Source organism: Plodia interpunctella, chromosome 8 (genome assembly GCF_027563975.2).
Source record: "Plodia interpunctella isolate USDA-ARS_2022_Savannah chromosome 8, ilPloInte3.2, whole genome shotgun sequence".
Taxonomy (NCBI): domain Eukaryota; kingdom Metazoa; phylum Arthropoda; class Insecta; order Lepidoptera; family Pyralidae; genus Plodia; species Plodia interpunctella.
In genome coordinates this window covers 1,560,177-1,584,790 of record NC_071301.1, presented here as the reverse complement: position 1 = coordinate 1,584,790, position 24,614 = coordinate 1,560,177, and the positions used below count along the sequence as shown (strand labels likewise).

General features: G+C 37.3%; 2 protein-coding genes across 3 annotated transcripts in view; both read right to left on the bottom strand.

Annotated features, from left to right (window-relative positions):
• Positions 1 to 24,614, bottom strand: part of LOC128671784 (max dimerization protein 1-like) — a 296,995-nt gene that overhangs the window by 215,072 nt on the left and 57,309 nt on the right. The window lies entirely within an intron of this gene.
• On the bottom strand, positions 13,365 to 16,093 carry LOC128671779 (uncharacterized). The gene is made up of 2 exons (XM_053748534.2): positions 15,511 to 16,093; positions 13,365 to 14,681 (listed from the first exon to the last, which is right to left on the bottom strand). The coding sequence occupies exons 1-2, from the start codon at positions 15,819 to 15,821 to the stop codon at positions 13,784 to 13,786; spliced, it is 1,209 nt and encodes a 402-aa protein (XP_053604509.1). The 5' UTR covers positions 15,822 to 16,093; the 3' UTR covers positions 13,365 to 13,783.

The window sequence follows — 24,614 nt, the reverse complement described above, 5'->3', positions numbered from 1 at the left end:
TCATTAGAAATACTTTGAAATAAGTGAAAATAAAACAGTGGCAATGATGTTTCGCGAGCGGCAGACGAGAACGAGGCGGCGCGACGACGCGACGACACCTAACCTACCTTAGAGAAGGACTTACCTTTCAGCTCGGAAAATTAACACAAGCGAAGCCGCGGGCACAAGCTTGTTAACAATAAGCCTAAATGTCATTAAATTAGATGATTTCCTATCAATGGCAAGCATTCAGCTTTACCGACACCATTGAAATATGGATTTTTACGTCATCCCCGTTTAATAATCCACCACAACTCTTTATGATGATCCCCTAGGTTTCGTAGCGCCCCAAATTGATATAAATTATTTATGGTAATTAAAAATGTTTATTCAGTTACATTTGCATTGTTGAGCTGAAATGGTTAATCGATAATTTTACTGTTGGAGTATTGATATTTTTGTCTAATGTTATAACGACTTCTTTCTTCCATTTCGCATTTGTCAGATTTTTTTCAAGTCGCCTAAAGGCATGTGACATGGCTTTAACGACGATTTATCCCGTCTAGTGGCAAGTAATCGCATCATTAGTGAACTTAAACTGTCAACCAGTGTTAAAATTACTACTACACTAATAAAACAGGGCGGGTTTATTTCATAATAGGTTAGAATGACAACGATGGGAGAAAGAGACACGGTGTGGCTTGTGGTCCCGCTCTAGAATAGGACCACTCCATATCCTCTCGTGCATATCGTACGAGGCGACTAAGGGACACATGCCTTAACAGCTGATAGGCAACAACAACATCCACGAAGAGGGCTGGTGATAACTAAATGTTCAAAATTTAATGGTTGACTTTTTACGTGAACCTAACATCGGGTTCGGTTCGTCACAACTCCGAATACAACAGCGAGGATGAAAGATAGAAGATGACAGAAAGAGATAGAACCAATTTAATGTATTTCGCTTATAGTTGAGAATATTACGTTACTTTTTATAATCAAAATTCCCACACGAGCTGTGCCACATAAACTTGAAGAAAAATCTATTGTTTTTCCGTCACTGAATAAAGAAACAAACTCATTGTTCCAAGATATAAGACCTTTCCTACGAACATCCGACGATAAACGCGATAATTCCAACTAATGACCGCTAAATCCTATCTGATGAGATTCTATACCGGTTATACGGGTATTATCAGTTGGTATATGTATAGTATAATATGATAATGTGTATTAAACCTGGCTTATTAAAATCAATAAAATGCAGCCTAGTGTGGATCCAACTGGTAAATTATTACATGAAATTTATACATAAAACTTAATTCATATGTAGCTATTTTCGATGCGCCCCGGCTTCACTCCCGTGGGAATTTCAGGACAAAATGTACCCTATGTCCTTCTCCGTACTTCAAACTATCAGCAGGTATCGCGTGAAGAGGTAGTAGTTTTGGCCACGACCTACGCATTCCGTGTGTACTGCATCAGGGAAAATATTTGATCCAGGGAGAAGGTGCTCTGACAGCTCAAAAGATGCCGCGCGATATCTCACTCCTTCTGCAAATTGAGCCGAGATTCTTGAGGCTTCATTATTTAGAGGCGACACTTCTTTAACGATCGGCTCTACAATCTCTGGGTCTTGTAATCGGTACTAGTAATAACATAATTATAAGCAAACGTCGAACAAGTTTATTTGTTAGACAAACAAAACAAAATAAAACCCCGACTTTCAATATTCATTTCAATTCAACAGACAGACAGACACACCTAGCGGTCAAACTTATAACACCCCTCGTTTTGCGTCGGGGGTTGAAAAGATTATCTCACAGCTCTATCTATTTTCTGGAATTGGCGCAAGGAAAAAAAAACAATTTACGATAGATTCTAGTTGAAATGAGCACAGTAGCTTTAATTTTAGATAAACATAAACCAAAATAGGAAGCAATGTATTTGATTTTATCAGCATGGTGATGTGGTGGACTTTAGGGAGATAAGTTGATTTATAAAGAGACACCCGACATCTAGTAAGCAACAATACCCCAAAAATGATTTACATACAAATCTAATTCGGTGTGCGTTAAATACAGCGCTTACATAGGAGCTAGGGTTGTCACAATTTAATTTCCTATATTTATTCGTTTTATCTATTTTAATTTATTATAATAATAATACTTAAATAAAATTCTCATAGCTCGAAAATTAAATCCATTGACCATTCACATTATCTGAATTGTACGTGAAGGGATAAAGTTCATCTGAAACTCTCGCTTATCTCAAATTAATTGAAGTAAATAGTAAATATAAAAACAACAAACCCAAATTAATACAGTACCGTGGTCACTTACATTAATATATTTTACTAATAAATACCTTACGATGATGAGATGGAATATACCATATAATAACTGGACAACTCCGAAAGTATCCACTTTAAATCCCGACAATTGAAGAAGCAGATCTTAGTAACAATAAAGCTGATAATAAAATATTGTCGAAAGTATCCACTTTAAATCCCGACAATTGAAGAAGCAGATCTTAGTAACAATAAAGCTGATAATAAAATATTGTCGATGTCGATTAACAATAACCAATGCTAGAAAGAAATAAGTAAGGAACAATTAATAATCTTCTTAAATGACTTTAAAATATTTATTCAGGGTGGCAATGTACGTGTGACATTTCTAGTGTTGCAGGCGATTAAGTATAAGGCTGTAGTGACCACTTCCCATCAGGTGGGTCATATACTTATTTGCTTGTTCAGTAGTATAAAAAAAATTAAATCTGGAGTTTAGAATATTATTACAGATTATATTAGATGTAATTGGAGGGTTGACGTCAGGTGGCGACCGGTCATAAAAGACGCAAAACAAAGAATATCATTCCCAAGGAGCCGAAACTTATTACAGTATGTTATCAATGGATATAGAAAAAGACAGAACGAAATGAAAGGGACTTACATACGAGTACTGTGCCGACCCCACATGAGTGGGACAAGGTCAAGAAGATGAAGAACAAAGTTTAGGACAATGGTGTATTTTCAATTTTTCCTCATTGAATTTATTGATCTAAAGATATTGTGTGTCAGATATAAGTAGGTGACAGCCCTAACGTTGCCCGTTTTGATGTAAATTCACACGATACAGACTCGTAACGGGCCGAATACAAATTATGGAGGGCATTAATTAAACCGACACAATATTAAAAGCAATTTTTTGTAGTTTCGTTACCATGATAACGCCTGAACACGAAGGTTGTTTATGGAAAGGTGCGACGTCATAATTCGTTTGATCTATGGTGTTGTTACAAATGGTTAACACAAATTAGTGATTTTTGAAAAAGCTGTTTGTAGTCAAGTTTCATTTTGCTAATATTTACTATATCTACTCTTATACTTCCATCTATATCTGTACTAATATTATAAAGAGAAAAGATCGAAAGATATTTCTTTTGTTTCTAATGAATAAACTCAAAAACTACTGTGCCGATTTTTATAAAATTTGACACAGAGTTAGACGAATCCTACAGGAGTAACATAGGCTATAGGCTATGGTTATAGATTATTATGGTTTTACCGGAGCGAAACCGGGACAAGCCGCTGGTACTTGATAATATTATTCATTACGAAAGTCTGTCTGGTACGAGACCGTTTTCGATGAAATTTGGTATGGATATAGTCAAACACTCGAGGTCAAACGTCAGACTACTTAAAATCAAATCGCTTCTGTGAAAGTTCGAATAAAAACAATTTTGTACACTATATTCAATACCAAAATGTTTCAAACATAAATATACAAGCTGCGCCCCGGGGAATCGCTCTCGTGGTAATTTCGGGATAAAAACCCTACGTGTTACTCCAGATTATTTTCTACCCATGTACTAAAGTTCATAACAATCGTTCCAATAGATAATGCGTGAAAAGGTAACAAACAAACTTACTTTCGCATTTATAATATTAGTTGGGATTTAGGTTACCGTCCCTTGTATGTTTATCCGTCCATATGTCACAGCTGAATGGCTCCAAATATTACTAGACAGATTAAGGTGTAATTTGGTGTAAGAGACACATAATTTATTTCAGGTTAACGTGACATGTGAAACAAAGTTGTATATCTACCTGTGACGTTTACCCTCACAAATGCTGCGCGCGCATTATCATAATTATCAAGTGGCAAACATAAATCTAACTCAAGTCTTAGAACAACTACAATGCCTATAGAGCGCGCGTATGGTTGTCGCACATTACGAAATAGATCATGACGTCCAGGGCACACACGGAATCGAGTGCAACCGAACAGAAGGTGGTTACTGTGACAATCTATACTAATGTTATGTTATAATTATGAATGCAAAAGTCTGTTTACCTGTTCCGCTTTCACGGCTCAACCACTGAACCGATTTTAATGAAATTTGGTATGCATATAGTTAAAGAATCCCGTTCAAACATAGGCTATTTTTAGTTTTTTAAAATAAATAAATTTAAATTTAAATGAACCCCATGAAAAATTTATAATGGGGGGTGAAAGTTTGTAAGAAAATAATGTCAGCACCGCTTTCGCTGAGAAATTCAGGCGGGCGAAGTCGCGGGCAAGAGCTAGTGAGTAATAAATCAATTTTCACATACAAGAAACAACTATATCTTAAACGAAGCTATTATTTCATAGCTAACCATGTAAAATGAGCTAGATTTGCGAAATTGATCCCACGTGATGTGCTGTCTCAACTACCCCAAGATCATTTTTCATCAAGAGAATTTGTACAAGGCCGCAAAGCCAATCAGCGATCAGCTTGGCCACATGATCGAACGTTGGAAATTCACGTGGCCACGCTGATGGCACGCCGTGGATATTCAAACTTAGAATACCCATTCTGACTCAACAAGAAACCATACGAATAACGCGACAAACCTTTACTTCAAAATAGTTTACAGAACGCGCGCGCGCTACAACACACAACCACACCACCTCTATGGCTGCAGTAATATGCCATATATCACGTGCATTTGGTGCATATGAATTCATTATGCAACAAACACCTGACGAATTGAAACACGATGGTGGAGCGTGATTAAAATGTGTGATTACAACAGTCACCATGCTCGGTAGGGTTTGTGGCTAGCGTGTTAAGCAATGACAGGCGTGGCAAGGCTCGGATGGGTCGCGACTAACGCTACTAAATTTAGAATGAAGGTGCTATAGCAATCTGACAAATAACCTCCTTATACTAAATTTATGTTAAATTTAAATTCATAATTATCCCAACTAATATTATGAATGCGAAAGTAAGTTTGTTCGTTTGTTACCTCTTCACTCATTATCTACTGGACCGATTGTTATGAAATTCGGTACACGAGTAGAAAATAATCTGGAATAACACATAGGGTACTTTTAATCCCGAAATTCCGAAGGGAGCGAAGTCCTGGGGCGCAGCTAGTACATAATAAAACGGTAAGTGGGTTTTTACAATTTTGTATAGCGAATGGTCTAACTTAAAATCTGGTATTGATTTTATAGCAATAAGTTGCTTAGAATGTGAATAATTTTGAAAATAATAATGAGATGAAAAAATTCTTTCTTCGGAATCGAGCGGGAATTGAACCCGCGCCCCTGTCTATCCGGGACAGTGTTCTTGACCACTGAGCTATCGAAACCATGCCAGTTCGGCAGAAATAATTCGTCTCTTTACGTCTTACGCCGACGTACAGTATTTTCATTACTCTTAACGCTTTATTACTCTCGCTCGGGTAAAAACATAACCCTAAACCATCCTCGGGAATCACACTATTTATTGGTGAAAACTGCATGAAAATCCGTGCAGTAGTTTTTGAGTTTATCGCGAACAGACAGACGCGGCAGAAGACTTTGTTTGTTTTATAATATGTAAGGATAATAAGTTATGAGCGAATGGACGAAATAAACGAAGGCGGAGCCGCGGGCAGAAGCTAGTTGTTCATACAAAATCAAATCATTTATTCAGAAATTAGGCCTTCACCGGCACTTTTTTACGTCATATTCTAAGAAACTCATTCAAACAGTGTTGGTCCATATTATACCAGAAGGGCTTATAATTTTTAAAATACAAATTTATGTATAATTTTTTACTTTTTTTATAATTATGTCAAGACTCCTTTTTTATCGTTGCAAATGTAGATGGAATGGCAAATGGAAGATCCAAGTCCAATGGGGTAAGGAAAAACAATCGTAACAAAGATGCAACACAGCGATTGTCGTAACTCCAAATGAGTGCAAATTAGCCACATTATGAAGCTGCAGCGTCCTGGTTAATATAACTAGAATTATCGTGGGAACCCTGAATCTTACGGCATCGAGGGGACCCTAGATATTAAAAAGTAATTTTCGCAAATAAAGGTAGGTAGCGTGTTCCCAGCGTTCTCATTTCAAAATTTCGTGCGTGCTTTTCGTTTTTATTTGTTGCCAGTGTCATCCAAAGCAACTTGCGCGTCAGAGAAGTGGATGAGCAGCGAGCGGGGAAATAAAAAAAAAAACTTTTTTGAAATGTTTTTTGTTGAAATGTTTGAAAATTAATTCAAACAATATTTATTACAAAACTAAATATCTCGGCTTCCAAGTAACGTATCGCGATGTAACCTACACCAGATTTTAAGTTAGACCATTAGCTATACAACTGTGAATCCCACATCTAATTCCATCCAGTAGATTTTGCGTGGTGAGCGAACAAACGTACAGACAAAAAGACAGACAAAAATGCTAAAAATAATTGTTTTGGCTTCTATAAGTCCCGTAAAGATCCCTCATAATTATTTTTCATTAATAATCTCCTATGTACACACAAGTCTGTTAAAGACATTACGGCAAGTCTCGAGAAAAGCAACGAGTGCAAATTGGATGCATAATGCGGCAGCATCCTGGTTGAGCAACATTAACGTGGGAACGCTAGTCGAAAGAAATTTATTAAGAACGTAAGAACATTCAATAAAGTCCTAAGACACTCATTTAGATATACTAGCGGCCCGTTCCGGCTTCGCTCGGGTAAAAATATAGTAAATTATACTCCTAAACCTTCTAGGGAATCAGACTATTTATTGGTGAAAATCGCATTAAGTTTTTGAGTTTGTCGCGAACAGACAGAGGCGGCAGAGGACATTGTTTTATAATCTATATACTATTATTATAAAGAGGCAAGCGTGTGAGTTTGTATATTAGAGTAATCTCCGATTTTTAAAATTAGAAAGGTACATTATCCAAGATTGCTATAGGCTATATTTTATCTCAAAATTCCCACGGGAGTGAAGCCCCGGGCAACATCTAGTTCAATATAAAATTAAGATCAAATTGAGCATTAGTTAATAAGCATTCATACCAAAATACTAAAAGACATCTTCACTTAAAACTACTAATCATAATATTGTTACTATGATCGATCAAATGTGAGTAAAACCGACGTGAATCCATAGTAAAGTAATTGTTACAAATTAGCACTATTGTATAGTAAGAAGTTAGTATGGTATTTTTTTTTGTCAACGGCGTTATAAATTTAGCACTTTAGTTAATAACATTTTGGCCGATTATATATTATCTAAATTAAATAAGTACATAGTGATACTTAGAATGTAATATATTGTTATGAATGGCTGTTGTTGTTGAAATAAATAAATTAATTAATTAAATAGGTTAATACATTTCGTGAATGTAAAAAAAAAAATCAGTTATGCAACGCGCGCCACCTGGCAGATACACTGGAGCGTTCTAATTATAGTTATTCTGAGTGCGTGTGATAAACGGACGTATCACCCGACACATCTAGGGCTGCCACAAGTCAAATTGTATAACAGATTTTTTTTTATTGTCAAAAAAAAAAGTGCTAGCGTCGGAAGTGTAGTGTAGGTACTATGGAAAGCGCTCTTTCATAATTTATTGATAATTCATTTTGAAACATAGCATCTTTCATCTTTCATCAACCGAAAGTATAAAAGTGAAAAACACTCACTCACTCATCACGAAATCTCGGAAACTACTAAACCCATGAAGATGAAGCAGGCAGGAAGGTAGATTGTGACTAGGAGACCTCCGCTAAGAAAGGATATTTCGAAATTCCATCCTTAAGGGGGTGAAATAGGGGTTGCCAGTTTGTATGAAACTTCGTCATTTTTGAAGTGAGACACATGACATTATTAATTTAATTTTTTAGTTGGTAAAAAAAATAATGCATTAATTCTATTTTGAAAATGACATCCTTATAGGTATAGAGTTACAAGAGTGGTAGTGGGAAGCGGGAGTGGGACATGTAGCGGGAAATGGGTTGGGGCACGTTGCGAGAATCGACATGGGACCTTTTAGGAACCGAAATTCACGCATGCGAAGCCGTGGGCAAAAGCTAGTTATCTATAATGTATATGTAGATTGGTGCTTATTATCATTTTTCCCGGTACTTCATGAGGTCTCCGTGCTAGGATACCAATGTTTCAACAAAAAACTAAAACTGGGTGGTGGTGTCTATTGGGAACTTCATAACGCACTCGCTGATACATTTAATATCAAATATCATTTAAATAGTGCAAATGAAATTAAGCATTTGAGCTTTTGATTTATTCTGTCAATAAAAAAAATATATCCCAATATTTTTATTCTACACTGAGAAAAAAATATCGTTCTCAATTTAGATCTTCCATCGATCAATAAACAAAAGTGCCTTGTGAAACTTTGCCTTTCAGAAACAGAATACTTAGAATCAGTAACAGAAGTGCTGAATAAAATGTAAGCTTATTTGATATTCTGTAACAAACAAAATATTTATTATTCGCGAAGTGGCATCCCTAATCAGAGCACGACGTGCGAGTGACAGTTCTCTCGCCAAATAAATTAACTGCGCGAAGGTCGCGTTATTTTCGTGAAAGCAACAAAAAGGCAACACAACGGTTGAGCGACATAAAATCGACCAAGCCCATGAGATGAGCTTAAAGTGGAAATATTCAATAGATGCTGAACAGAAGCTGACATCTAATGAAAGTATTCAAATTATTGACTAATAAAAATAATTTTAAACGAAGCTCTGCTGAGCTTCGCATGACGAGTACAAATGAATCTTGCCTTCAGTTATGGCCTGTATTCCTTCCCATCCATATGCAAGGCTAATCCCCCAGTATTAGGGACATTTAAATGGCCGATGATAATGATGCTGAGGACAAAAAACTTAACCGCAATAAACAGTAATCTCGATAATGCATTATCAAATCCTGGTTTATAACGACCAGAGTCCGAGCGGCGGGACATCGACATTTAGTTGTAGTACAGTGCGATTGCAACCATACGCATGGCATGAAAGAGCAATCTTTTCCATAATGTTTAATTAATAAACAGCAAAAGTATATTCCAAATTTAAAATCCAATATATTTTTTTAATTAAAAGACAGATCGCCAGTTATTTCAGTGAAAGCACAGGTCGCAACCTGAACTAACCGCGTTGTATCTCGTATCTGGCTGGATGCTCCTTTACCCGTTTAAAATTAGAATGTTATTTGCTTCACCTCTGCGACATAGGTGAAAGTCAAACGCGAACGCGAAAATAGGACGGGTAAACTCTTGCGATTAATTCCTCAGATAAAAACAAGTTTAAAAATACAAACGCTAGATAGAACAACCACAACGAAAACTGACGAGCCCTGAAAACTAAAAACGCTTTTACTAAGCTACCTAATTTTATTTAATAAGCCAGGAAATACTACCACGATACGATTTGGTGACATAATTTAGCCGCGCTATAATCCTATATAATGTAACATTACGAATGAACCAATAACGAGGCCTTCAAATAAATTTATAGTGGCATATAACGAGGCCCCGTCGAGAAGTTACAAATAAAGAGGAAAATAGACGAGTCTACGTAAACACGTAGGGGGAGAGTAACAAGTCCACGGAATTGTCCTCGTTAAAACGAAATTGAGGGTATCTTGAGGTTTCAGAAATTCGTCTTAAATAAAGCATCACATATAAAGCAGATTTGTGCTAGGTATATCAGGAAAATGTGTCAAGGCTTTATGAACTCCAATTTTCTATTATATTAGTGTTAAAGTTGTATATCCGGTATACAATCCGGTAAGAATTTACCAAAAATTCCAAAGGCGCCAAGTTCAAGCACAGTTCAAATCTTCATGAAGTTACCGCAACACAAGATCAAATCCTATCACGAGATTCTTAGATTATCTGACGCGGAATCGGGTCTTCGCTCCTGATTAATTCTGTGCCTAACCCACGCCAATTGAAAGTTTGGAACTCAATGAGAATGTCGATAGTAGCTCGTAAGGATGACTGAGCATTTCGGATTCGGCAGCGGGTCGGCATTGTTCCTTGTTATCTGAGCGCACAGAAATGTCTGTAAACGAGTACGAAGGGCGATACGCGGCGCGGCTGACAAAGGGCGCAGTTAATACGATCCGAGAGCAGCATCCCGTTTCACGCTCGCACCGCTCGCTCGCGCGGAACGCTTTCAATTTGCCGGGACTTAGCGAATTCTCATTTCGCTCAAGGTCCGCGCGCACAAAGGAGTCTATTCCACAACACTGGCCCGGAGTAATCCACGATCCATTGTAAATGGCTAATGCAGAGGTCGACGCGTATCAACTCGCGATATAGACTGATGTGATTATGTGTAAGGCGCACCAATATAGCGCAAAACGAACAACTAGAAGTGCACAGTTTCAGTGGACTTAATTCTCTTTATAGGTTTAGTGTATTTCTAAATAAAAACACCACTAATTGCAAAGCTCATATTTTAATTACAAGCCTATTTAATAGCATTGTTAATCCAACTAGGTAAGCTTCAACGAAACCAGTCTAATTAAGTGGAATAACTCTACAAACGCTGGTGGAATTAATTCGAGCATCCCCCCGGCTACATTTACAGCGGTATCACCGAAATCAGCCATTTGAAAGCAGATACGATCCAATGCGACATTTCATAAATATGCCAAGCGGAGTGCGTGAAACTTAACATCTGAAAACGAGCGATATACCTACTTTTGTAACTCTAGACCAGGTAAAGGTAGTTCAAAAGACCATTGTGCCCGCAAAACAACATACCTAGTACTCCAGATTGTGTTAACATAAGCCTGCATTGGAAATCAAACTCAGGACCTAAATATGTCGGATGTATTTGGTAATAATTGATCAATACACACCACGGGGTTACTAAACTTATTCACGTAAGTGATTGCACAATCTATTTCTATCTTCGCTGATGCAAATGCCACCAATATTTAGTCTTCACTTTCACATGCCACGCATGAAATACTCCAAGTGGTACACAGCTGAATGCACGTCAGCCGACCCAAATCATTCAAAATTCGCCGTTATTGCCGCTGCATGAAAGTCCATGCTGACTTGATATACAGAAGACTACCTGCTGCGTAAAATTGCGTACGTCTAATAGCAATGGTCACGTTAATTCGCTACAACTGGTCTGAGGTCGTTGACCGCTGGCCATACCTACTGGCGCCATATAAAGATGCGTATACGATTAAGGCGCACGTCCAGTCACGACTAACTGGTTTAGCTATGTAAGAATAAATATTAGTTATAACGGACCAAGATTAGGGCCTCGATAATCTTTTTGTTCATCTAAGATTTTTTCTTTTCGTCACTTACCATATAAGAGGTAAACTTAGCGTAAGATTCCTTTAAGCTTTCCTATCCCAAACGACGGGACTATCACACACCGCTCCATCCAATCCAATCAGTCTGTGTTTTCTGCGTAATCTCAGAGGTAATACATACAGATTAATAGCTGTGGAAATGACCTATTTTATTTCACAGATGTTTCGGACCTTGTCACAAAGGTGAGTGGTAGTGACCACTGACCTTGACACTGATCGTGGGGCGACTGACTCAGCAAGCTACGGCGACGACGTCTGTCCGGTAGAATCTTCTTCTACCGCCATATTATTTCTCCGCCAAGTACCGTCACAATACAGTACCGTCACAATACAGTACCGTCACAATACAGTACCGTCACAATACAGTACCGTCACAATACAGTACCGTTTAATACCTATTCTTTAGTATATAATTATGCAACGTGAAAGTTTAAAAGTCCCTTACGCGACACAAACTAATTCAGTCTTGGATTATTCAATGCGATCCACCACCACATCCAGCTTATACTGAAAAAACATTATAATTATGTATGATGCTCTTAATTTACTGATGAACTAGCGGCCCGTCCCGATTTCGCTCATGTAAAAACAACAAATTTTATTTTCTACACCTCAACCATTCTCAGGAATCAAAAATTTTCTTTGTGAAAAACGCATGAAATTCTGCTGCAGTAGTTTTTCAGTTTATCGCGAACAGACAGACAGACTGACGCGGCAGAGGAGTTTGTTATATATAATAAGAATAAGGATATAGCACAAGCGACATATAAACTTGACGGTCTTGTGTTTGTCAAAGCGATCCCCTAGTATTCACGAGGACATTACGCTCGACTGGTTAGGTAACGAGCTCTTACCGAATACATATAATGTATTATCTGTTTTTTTGCTTCCATTCCACTGCTCGTTGGTCCGGGTATCGTTAAAACAAACGCTCCTATATATTTATGGTACTGGTTCGTTATAATGGAAGTTTCTTCTTAAAAATCAGGAACAAGGACACCTAAGTCTCGTAGGTATTAACCTATATATATGTGTAGTCAAAGCGCGAATTATAAAAAACACGATATCCAAGTTCATTGACAATTGACCCTTATTACCGTGGCATAGAGATGCACTGTAATTTCATAATTAAGCGATCGACTGTACACTGATTTAATAAGCATTTTCATCATTGGGTTAGAATATGTTTCAAACACGACTTTTAAAAAAATATTTACTTATTTTTTCTATAAGTAGGTATATAACTATAAGTGAAAATGATTTTGTTCAATTCCTTAATATTTTATGTACTTATATTGTCAGGTAACAATGAGTGGGTGGTATATACTTGGTGTGTCAGTGAAGCCGTACCTACGTTGCGCAAGTTCAATGGACCATTACATAAAATATCATTAAAGGTCATAGCTCATTAGAGCCACCCGGCACCCGACCCTCACCGCCTCAACTAGTGCGGTTGATATTGTTTGTATGGATTTCTATGGATGTACGCTCATTACATCAACTCCGGATCGCCTCGCTCGCAAGTTGCCCACGCGCGGGCGGCGAGTGGACCACTTGGTGACAACTCGCAACTCGCATGCTTGCCGCACGTTGATCGCGCGTTGCCGACGAGTGGACCGCGCGCTGCCTGCCAGTGATTCACTTGAGGGCGATGCGTTGGCGATGCGCCGCTCCCCACCCTCCCTTCATTCCCAGCCTTTCTTTCGAACGAAGCGGACGTATCGTTTTTACTTTTAAAATGAATAAAGAAAAACTTATCGAAGAAGTTCGTAAATATACTTTATTATATGATCTAAGTGACTCGAAGTACAGTGACAATGTAAAAAAGGAAGAAGCATGGACAGAAATAAGCAACACCTTAGCGGTAACAGGTAACGGGTATTATTTATGTATTAAAAATATTAAATAAAAGATAGTACAACAGATTGGTGCTTAATTCGGTTGTCCCTTGTTTTGCATAATGTTCATTTAGTCTAATTTTAATTTGGTAACATTGCAAGCTAGTAATGGACAAAAATGATATGTAACCTACAATGTAAATCAAACAAGAGACCATATTGTTTCAAACGTTGTTATGTGAAACAAGGTACTACCACATAATTCGTTATTAACTAGAGATCCACATATATGACATTTGATGATTAGTGATTCATAAAAAAATTGATAATACGAGTAAGCAAATTAAGTATTCCATGGAAGCTGTCCAACCGATGATTTGAAATAAGCAGCAAACGAATCACGTATGTTAAAAGCAGTAGTGATTCCACCAATGTGACGTAGATCATTGAACGCCTCCTGATGCAGGTTATGATGCGCTGGCCTGGGTCTGGAACAGTACTCTTCGTTACTTTCGATATTATAAGTTCGCATTACATTATGCAATATACATGTTGTCAAAACAACATTATCAACCATGTCTGGATTTAAACGAATATTTTTATTGTATATTTCAAACTTTTGGTATAATATTCCGAATGCATCTTCGACTACTTTGCGTGCGCGTGACAGGCGATTGTTAAATTCTTTTTGGTCCTGAGATAGTTGTTGAGAACGAGAATATGGCCTCATTATGTTCTTTTGTAACGGAAATGCCTCATCGCCCACGAAAACATGTGGAAGTGCTACGTTTGTCCCGGGCAATGCTTTGTCACTTGGAATATTGAACCTATTATTTTGAATTCGTTTTCCAATTTTTGAAGATGCAAAAATACCACCGTCGCTGTTTTTGCCATAAGCACCGATGTCAACAACTGTAAATCTGTATTTATCATCGACTATGGCCAAGAGAACTATCGAAAAATGTTTTTTATAGTTGTAGTAGAGCGATCCGCTGTTGGGTGGAGCTATTATATTTATATGCTTGCCATCTATGGCACCAATGCAGTTTGGGAAATTCCACCTGTCACTAAACCCTTCCGTAATTTTTTCCCAATCTTCAGCTGTAGGCGTTGGCATATAAACACTCATCATTTTGTCAATAACAGCTTTGCACACTTCCTTAATTATTGACCTAATAGTTGTTTCGCCTAATCTAAAGCTTGTAGATAAATTTCTGACTGAAGTGCCACTCGTCAAATATCTGAAACAAAGAAGTTTTTAATTTTGTATTACACAAAATAGGCTGTAAAAAAGTGAATTGTATTTAATTGACTATTTATTTTTTTCAGTACCAATGTGCAAGAAAACGTGGTCCAATTTAAGGGAAGCTCATCGTAGGGCTATTAAGAAAAAAAATACCAAAAGCGGTCAAGCAGCAGTCTCAGTTAAAAAATGGCAATTCGAGGATGAAATGAATTTTTTGACACCCTTTTATAAAGAAAGAGCAACTGTATCTTCACTACTCAGAGATAGTGATGATACAGAAAGTACCGTCAATGAAGATTCGCAGTTGTCTGCTCCCGATTGCCAATCGGATATTTCAATAATAGAAGATCGTCCAACATTATCTGAGTCCTCTACAAAGAAATCCAAGTTTTCAAATATAAAAAAGCCCAGAGTACTTGACGAAGACAGATCTTCTGCATCGTCATTGTTAATGAAATATATATTAAAAGAAAAAGATGAAAAAAATGAAGATGATATTGACAAATTTTTTTATGGTATAGCTGCAACGGTGAAGAAATTTAATGAATACAACAAAGCAATTATGAAAAAAATTTACCTGTTTTTTAAATACTGAAAAAGATTTACCTGATTTTTAAAAATGTGATTAGTAAGTACTTAATTAGTGACAAAATTATGTCAATATTATGAAAATAAAGGTTGATTTAAGATACTCTTACATTGTTTTACTTATACACACATACATACTTACATATATACCGGTCAAAAACTAAATTGTTATTAAAATGACACATGGATCATACCAAGAGGTAAAAAAAACTAAAGTAATAACTTTATTTACTTACTTTAAAGTCACAGCCAATTTCTCTTCGGGTGTGATCGCTTCTCTGAATCTTGTGTTTTGCTTAGATATGGAGTCTTCAATATGAGACAGTATGTTATAAAACACACTTTGCGGCATATGATAGTAGGAAAAAAATTTTTTCTCGTCGGCTAGCAAATGCCTACGAGCTGTCCAATATTCGCCCTCTTTTTTTCTTTGTTTAAACATTTCGTGCACCCAATAAGCTTTCCTTTTTCTCTTGGGTCTTTCATTTTCTTCTGCATCAAGCGCTACAGCTATGAGTGCCAATTCACGGTTTGTAAAATTTAACATTATGAAGCGCACGTGTAGACGTAGTGCCAATTGTTAACAGACTACACGAAAATTCCTGGACTAACCGGTCTCCAGTGGTAGACCACGCGGCGTCCACCAGCGGCCAGCGCGGGGTCCACTGGGTGACGATGCGAGGTCCACTGGTTGACCGCGCGACGTTTATTGGTGATAACACGGTGTCCACCCGTGGACCACCTGTCGACAACGAGTTGACGCCGTGCGACGAGGCGGTGCGGAGTGGGTGCCGGGTGGCTCTAATGAGCTATGACCTTAACTCTATTTTTGTTAAATACAAATAGGTACTACTTGAGCAAAATGTGTTACATTGTATCGTCAATCGTCGGAATACGGCGAGCCATGGGAGCGAACGACCTTACAGACAGTGAACAATTTAAATTATTAACATTTATTATCACACTATCATTTGTGCGTCCGCTTATAACTTATTATTGTTAATATATCGGGTTCTACGCGTCGTAACGCGATAAAAATCAGATTTTAAGTTAGACCAACTGCTAATATGACTGTGATAACCGCATCAAATTTCATCCAGTAATTTTTTCGTAATGCGAAAACAAATACTTACAGACAGACAGAAAACAATAAAAAAAAAAAGAAAAAAGTTTTGGCTTCTATTAGTCCCACAAAGACCTTCCACAATTATTTTTCTTTAATATCTCTATGTACAGACAGACATAGCCCACTTACGTAAATTAAGGTTCATAGGATACACTCATAAAAGTCCAAATGTCAAATGTATTTTATATCTTACCATAAAGCTTAAAATAGTACAATAAGAAGAAAACTAGTTTCAAATAAACTGACCTGACAGTGCGTGTCTCCAAAATAGAGATGAGTTCGCTATTATGTAAATACACTCTGAATGTTCTTTATCCCACAGAAAACCCGTATACAGCGGTCGATATCCCTTCACGAAGGTCTTTGGCCATTGCAGCGCGAAATGTAGAAATCGGTAAAAGGCCAGGCGTATCGTCCGGCTTTCAGATCGGCTCAGATAGGCGCGGGGTGAATGACCGGCGCGCGCGCACGTTCGCACAACCCGACACAAACATGGGTAAAAATAGCGCGTGACGTCATCTGTTTATAGCGCAAGGTTACGAACGCACGCCACGCGCGGAGCACGCCGCTGCGCGTAGCGTACCGCACGCACAATCACTGAAAACGCAGAGTCATTACATAATGAGGCATCATTCTATGGCAAATCTATGGACGCTACATCTTTGGATATAAAATATTTTCTTGTCAGAACCTGCCACTAAGTCAGCCCGAGTACAGGTGTTTGGGTACTCGGGGCAGGCGAGGAGATGAACCATTGATTGTAGAAACCACTGTCTTACATAGGTATTGTGGGAATCATCGAGCATACTCTGACCTAGAGAATCTTCGCACCGGCCCACTAGATTTGTTGATGTTGACAACATCATATCGAGTGTGTTATTGCTAACACTGGTGTCAGATTTTATTCAAGTCGCGTAAAAGCATCTGACATGACTTTTACGACTACTTACCGCCATCTAGCGGCAGGTAGTCGCATACACACTAGGGAACTAAACTGTCAACCAGTGTGCAGGTTTCCCCACGATGTTTTCCTTAATCGGAAGCATGTGGTGGTCTTTAAAAATCCAATATATGTGACTCAGATTGGTATACAAACTCATATGACACGAGTGTGCAGTCTGTTTAGCGTGTTCCAAGCAGGCCAGGGCTGAAATATGAGTGTTGCAAGACCATTTGCATTTTAAAGACCGTCTCGTGTATGCCTATTTCTGTATGTTATCTCCACTATACTTTTTATGTGTCGTCCATACTTACGAATTCAAGATTAAATCCGATAGAATCACAAGGTCGCGAGTTTATATTTGTGTTTATTCATTTTCTTTTTTTTTAATTCCATAATTTCCTAATTTCCTTTCCACTCTTATTAAAACACAAATATGTCTTATTTAAAACACCAGCACCACCATAAAGAATTTAAATTCGTGGATCGGGTCGGGAGGTTCCCTCTATTGCGGTTGAGCTTCGCAATGGCTGACTCACGCGACAACTCGTGAACGGGTGCTGCCGGGGGAACTGGTCAGCTCGATCTTTTATTAAAAGTTTTTTTTTTGTTTGGTTAATTATATATATATAAGTATATATATTTTCCTTGCAGCACTTGATCACAATCATAATATGTTTCAGTATACCTTTTGACCATGTACTTTATTGTGTACTTACATGTTATATTACTGATAAAAAATTATACATAAATTTATATTTAAAGAATGGTAAGCCCTTCTGGCATAATAGGGACCAACACTGTTTGAATGAGTTTCTTTCGGCATTTCTTCTCAGCAGTGGTCGTTCCGAAATGCTAGTAATTTGTAGCTTTGGTAAACATCATTTAATTTAGAATATGACGTGAAAAAGTGCCTGTGAAGGCCTAATTTCTGAATAAATTATTTGATTTTGATTTTAAAGAATGACATTAAATAAATGCGATTCTTACTCCAAAACAAACTAAAGTATTTCACAGTAAAACTAGCGGCCCTTCTCAGCTTCGCTCGGATTAACATTAGCACACAATAAATTATACTACTTACACTTTTTCAGGAATGACTATTCTATTGGTTAAAGCCGCATGAATATCCGTGCAATCGTTTTTGAGTTTGTCGCGAACAGACAGACGCGGTAGAGGAGGTTTTATCGGATTTTATCAGTAGCTAAATATGGCAGTCAACTGGGCACCAAGCTTGCCGTATAATTATATCACTTAACATCGTACGTTGCACTCCTTATGTATGTGAAGTAAACAGATTTATAAATAACCAGAGTAAATTGTGTTGAGTTGTTCTTGATTGTGTTTCATACAGAAACTGATATAATATCTAAGTGCTTTTACAATATACACATTTATATAATCCTTGAGATAGCGAAATTACGTTATATAAACTCTATCCAATGATAACAAATTAGATTGTTTTTTTTTGGGTAATTTCTGAATTGTATGACATTAATATAGCACAATTTAATGACACAAAATGAATCTTGCAAAGCGAAGTAATTCCACTCTTGAGGCAAATAGAAATGGAGCACAAACAATTTATATACATAGAAATATTACATGATGTAGCACAAAATAGAATTATCAATAAATTAATGGTACGCTGGTGAATCCGGCAGCTAGATTGGTCGATGATGTAAAGGAAACTGCTGGCAACAACTGGATGGGGATGGCCCAGGACAGAGATGGTTGGCGGAGACGGAAGGAGGCCTATGCCCAGCAGAGAGTCATGGACGCTGGTGAATTACTTGTTGACCCAGTGTTATGGTACGCCAGTTTATTTTAAGTAATGGTTCTGAACTAATGACAATTGCAATAGATGCGTTGCTTCAAGGATGTGGGACTGTTTCGTTGATTCATGAAGATAAGCCCTTGAAAATATAAGATATGAATATAACTTGAACATCGCATGATCACATCAAAGATTGAGGCAAAATGGAAAAAGAACAAAGATCAGCGTAATAGGCAGGTATTGGGCATAAACAATAACATGCTAAAACTAAAACAGATCGAGAAAAGGATAGTACGGCCGTGACGCTTTTTTTGCTCGACTTTCGGGGGCACTGCCGTGCCTCCAGGCAAACAGCACTGAATATAGAAGTTACTAGAAGAAGGAAGGGGCCAGATACGAAATGGCTACATAAGGATCGATATTTAAGTTAAAGTTGGAGTATTTGTGGTGACTGGAATATAAGCTGTTAAAAGGCATATAACTACGTCCCTAAACGATGTCATAATACAAGAAGATGAAAATTATTAAAATGCGAAACGCAGTCACATAAAAACTTTGTTTTTGATGAATACTAGAATAACATTAAACATATTTATCTTGAAATCAGCTTGGAGAAAAACGTATTCAATAAAGTTTTAGGCCATGACCTAGCGCCATTATGGACCGACCCTCGCGACAATTTCGAAAGTAATCTAAAATATAATTTCGTCTTCAGACTGAAATGAAAATGTTTTTTATATACAACTTCTCAACTGGCGACACGACTTGGAAACTTTTTAAGGCTGGGTCGAGTGCTTAGAATCTACTTATTATTAACTAGGAACTTTATTCAATGTAAGTATATGAAAGACTTTAATTTCCTTTTGAAACTTTGTGTTTAAAGTAACATATTTTTTATATATATATTTACTTTTAGTATCACGGCAAGAATGAGTTGATTTAAGATTACATTATAAATTGCAAGCAGATTCTTGGATACATTACGTAAAATTATTGCAAATCATATAAGATGGTGGGACATCGAGCAGACCATTGACGGTCGGGTATACCGCTCGTGTAAGTCGCATTTTACAATTAATTGCTGTCTAGCAGGAAATAGGTACACGATAATACACTTACAAAATTCACCAAATTAACTCACGTTCACGTGTGCGCGATTCCTCATTATGCTGACTATACATTATCGTGAAACAGTTCGTCCAAATATGGCTGATTCGGCATGCATTGCTTGTTTTTCGTGGCGGTAAATAAAAGCTCCCCATTCAGACGGAACATTGTGTTGTCTGAATATTCGTTCGCGTCGACATTTGTTCGGCGATAGTGTGTCGCCGGCATTGTAATAGACAGGTCTTGTTTGTGAAATGTGAGCGATCGAACACATATAATGCTCGTTAAAATTAATTGTTTATATAATTTATAATGGGCACTGCGCTATGCGTAATCAATGATTGAAACCGTATATTCAAAGATACGAGTATATATTGAATAAACATTTGGCTATATACATATTAATTGCTCCGGTTTGGGGAGAGGCACCACATTAGTTAGTTAGTCTAGCTGGGTTTTAGTTGGATTATATTATATTAGGATTCCATGCCAGTAAGGTAAAAAGGAACCCATTGACTGCCGCAGAACACTCCATCTATGCAACCATCAGTGGAAAAATCATGGTTACTTACTATCATGCCCTGCGTGCCCTACCACCTGCACACTGAAGGCCTGTATGACGTCACAGATAATGCTGTATCAGTCGTCGTATTGGTCCACACGATTTTAGCCGAGTCGACACTCTAAGAAGAAGGGGAAATCTTGCTCGCCCATTACGTTCCGTTTTCTGTGAAATTTTCACACAATGTGTTTTTTTTTTTTTTTCTATATGATATAATACAGTCAGCGGTAACAATATTGTGCCGGCAATTTATTAACGACCGTCCTTATTCTCGGCACCATTAGGAACCGTTTCGACAGCCACCATTAATAATAACTTAAACCTAGTTTACATCGGAACAATAAGCCGTGATAAATTATCAGGAGAATTGCGGAATTATGAGATGGATAGTAATAAATGTCGTGTGGGTGGATTGACAGAAAACGATCGTTATATAAGATACTAGCTATGCCTCGATGCTTCGTTCCAGTAGAAAATGTAGGATTAAAAAGTATATGTTATTCCAGCTTACATTCAACCTATGTATTAAATTTCATCGAAATCTGTCCAGTAGAATTTGCGTGACTAAGTAACAAATGTCCTTACACAATCACATCCAAACTTTTTCATTTATACAGATTTATATGGATTTTAGGTCTGATTAAAGAAATTCTATTATTATTTATAGTATTAATGGAAAGTTACATTTTCCTCAAGATGTTTTCCTTCACTGAAAGCAAATGGCGAATTTAGCGATCACAGAATTTAGAATACTTAATAATCAAAGCTGGACGATCTATAATCATGTATAGTAGATACATGATTTGGTAAATATTTTCATGCGGCACAAGTAGGATTAGAACCATTCGATGACAGGCGAGCGTCTTAAGCACTACACCAGCAAACTACTGCGGCAATAGTCGTGAATTTACATTGACAGTGGATGGCTTGATATGCTCTGTTGATTGTACCTTATGCTGGCTAAAACTCAGACATGTCGCCGCATACGAACGAAAATTGCGTAGTACCTATCTAAGAGCTTTATCGCAAAGAAAAACCAGCAATTTGTGTCGAATCTGCCAAAGATTGCCGATAGTGTATAGGTAGCCGACGTTATAATATTCCAACGCTTATGGCGAAGAGGTCATGAACTGTCAAGGCTATGAAATCATTCCGATGTTGTCTGCGCCTGACTTATAAAGCGAGGTAGGCACAATGGATAATGGTACACACAATGAAATGCATACATAGTCATAAATAAAACAGTTGTTAAGGCGTCTATGTGATTTAGTTTGGTTATAATAGGCGTGAAACATAAAGGGCGTGAAATATTATTTCTTTGATTGTCAAGTATATGAAATAATAGACGCGGGACAGTCAAGAGCACAACAACCTACCGTAATTAATTGCCAACTCGCCGCTATTACCGCACAATAGATGTTCATGCAGGTTACCCTGCAACTTGTGCCGCTTGATGTGCTGTTGACTGTACATAAAGCTATAAATATAAATAAATATATGCAGACAAATCACACAGATTGAGTTAGCCATAAAGTTCGAGACTTAAGTTATAGGATACTAACTCAACGATACTATATTTTGTAACATCCTAACTAATATTATAAATGCGAAAGTAAGTTTTTTATTTGTTTCCTCTTCTCCCTTTATCTACTCAACCAATCTTCTTGAAAATTTGCATACATGTAGTTTGAAGTGTGGAGAAAGACGTAGGGTACCTTTGATCCCGGAAAAATAACCGTTCTCGTGGGAAATTTACACGGGTGAAGCCGCTGGCAAAAGTTAGTATACTACCTGTATATATAAATAATCAAATAACCACAGTTTTTGCTTTATCACATAATCCCAAATGGCAATTATATGGAGTTCCATATGTAGTATATAACATACACTGCACGCACCCGTCTTTGTGTGTACATTTATCGCGGTTTGCGTTCCGTTGCGGTTTCCAACGTAAAGCTGCGTACACACTGCGAGATTAATGGTACACGCGGTGTGACACGGCACAATGGGGTATTTGGGCTTCGTGTACAGTCAGCTTTACAAGAGTTACCTTTCACCGAAGTTGAATTTGCCATGAATTTGGATAGATGTGTTGAATGTATGTACGTACGCTTTTCGTGTGAGATTTCCAAATATTATGATAAATTAGGTATGAATAATGAATAGGATATTTTCTAAAACTAACCTCTATTTTTTAATGACGGTGACAAATTGGCGCGTAACTACACAAGTTCAACCATTGAACTAGCACGGTGGTAAACAAGGTAGGTACATATATATCTATATCCTATACATACATATGTACCTACCTATACATATATGTACCTACCTTGTTTCCACTAGTTCAATAGTAGAACTCGGCCGCAGGAGTTCAATGAATGATAGATATATGTTTATTCCAAGTTCAATGGCTTTTAAGAATTACAATAGAATGAAAAAGCTCACATACATACATACAAAAATGAACACTTATTTTATACTACTGAACAAGCAAACAGGCATGCGGCCCACCTGATGGGAAGTGGTCACCGCAGCCTATGGACGCTGCAACACCAGGGGTGTAACACACGCGTTGCCACACCTGAATAAATATTTTCACGCCCTTTTCAATAAACTCCATGTGGTAAACATAACACGCCTTTTTTGATCGGTCGTGTAAAAAGTAATTTTTGTAGTGAACATTTATTTACCGGGGTTCTGCATTTTTTGTGATGGGTAAAAAATGTTAAACTCGTGTCAGATCTCAGACTCAGGACACGTGACCAGATCGAAAAAAAAATCTTTAAAAAAAATCTTATCCCCAACTAGACTTGCTCTAGCCTCCTAATATTTATCACTACACTCAGGCGCCGCCTGGTGCCAGCTACTCGGAAACTTCAGATGTCATCTTATCTACTAAGCCGTGTATTTGTTTATTAGGGTTTGAGGAACTAAGCAATTTGCATTATATTTAATTAGCTAACATAAATCTTTGTTTTTTTTTTTTTTTTGTTACCAATAGAAGGAGATTGTCCAGCGATTTTATTATCGTGGAATTAGATCGATTTAACATTCGAGTGTAGTCTGTCAATGAAATATTAATTGACCCATTGATCCCAAGATTACCACCATCGTATGGCTATCGTAATACATGGAGTCAGGGAGTTTAAAGTATAGGGCAATATGCGACCAAGGGACATTTTAACAAAGGGTGGTTCTCAGAGCGTTTCTCGCGCGTTCTCAAGAAAATTGACGGATTGTGTAATGATCCGTCCATTTTCTTGTTCATAAAATTGCCATTAGCACAGTACAGATTAATTATTTTAAAGTCAGTCAGCCTAGTTTTAAGAATATTTTATTTATTTGTATGTTAATCTGTAAGGTATTTATAATATGGATCACTGGCATTTGTATTAGGTTTTTTATACCGTACTTATGTTATTACCTGAAATAAAATTATTATTATTGTTATTAAAACTTCTTGTCTTTGTTACAATTTGAAAAATTGTAATGACAGCGCGTCCGCATCATTCGAAACGCTCTGAGAACCACTAAAAGGGCATTTTGCCACGAAGCGGTTCGTTTGTGCAATAATAAATATATAATTAAACAGCGTTTGCTCGCGACTCCAACCGCGCGAATTTCCCGCGGGAAGTTATTTTTTGACATGAAAAATTTTCAGGTTCGAGTAGATAAAGTATGAAGAGAACTGGAAAAATTTTCGTATTTATTGTATTAGTCAAGATTAATGACTTCTTTGATGTCGTGATTTGAATACATTTTAATTTGTAAACTCTTTATTGCACAACGAAAACACATACAAAGAAAGCCAGTAAAAAATCAATTTAG

Bases quoted from the DNA above. Each gene is read 5' to 3' on its own strand.
- LOC128671779 (XM_053748534.2), bottom strand. From the start codon at position 15,821: ATGTTAAATTTTACAAACCGTGAATTGGCACTCATAGCTGTAGCGCTT. The intron at 14,682-15,510 runs GTAAGTAAATAA...TCTTTGTTTCAG, and splicing joins AAATTGGCTGTGACTTTAAA to ATATTTGACGAGTGGCACTT.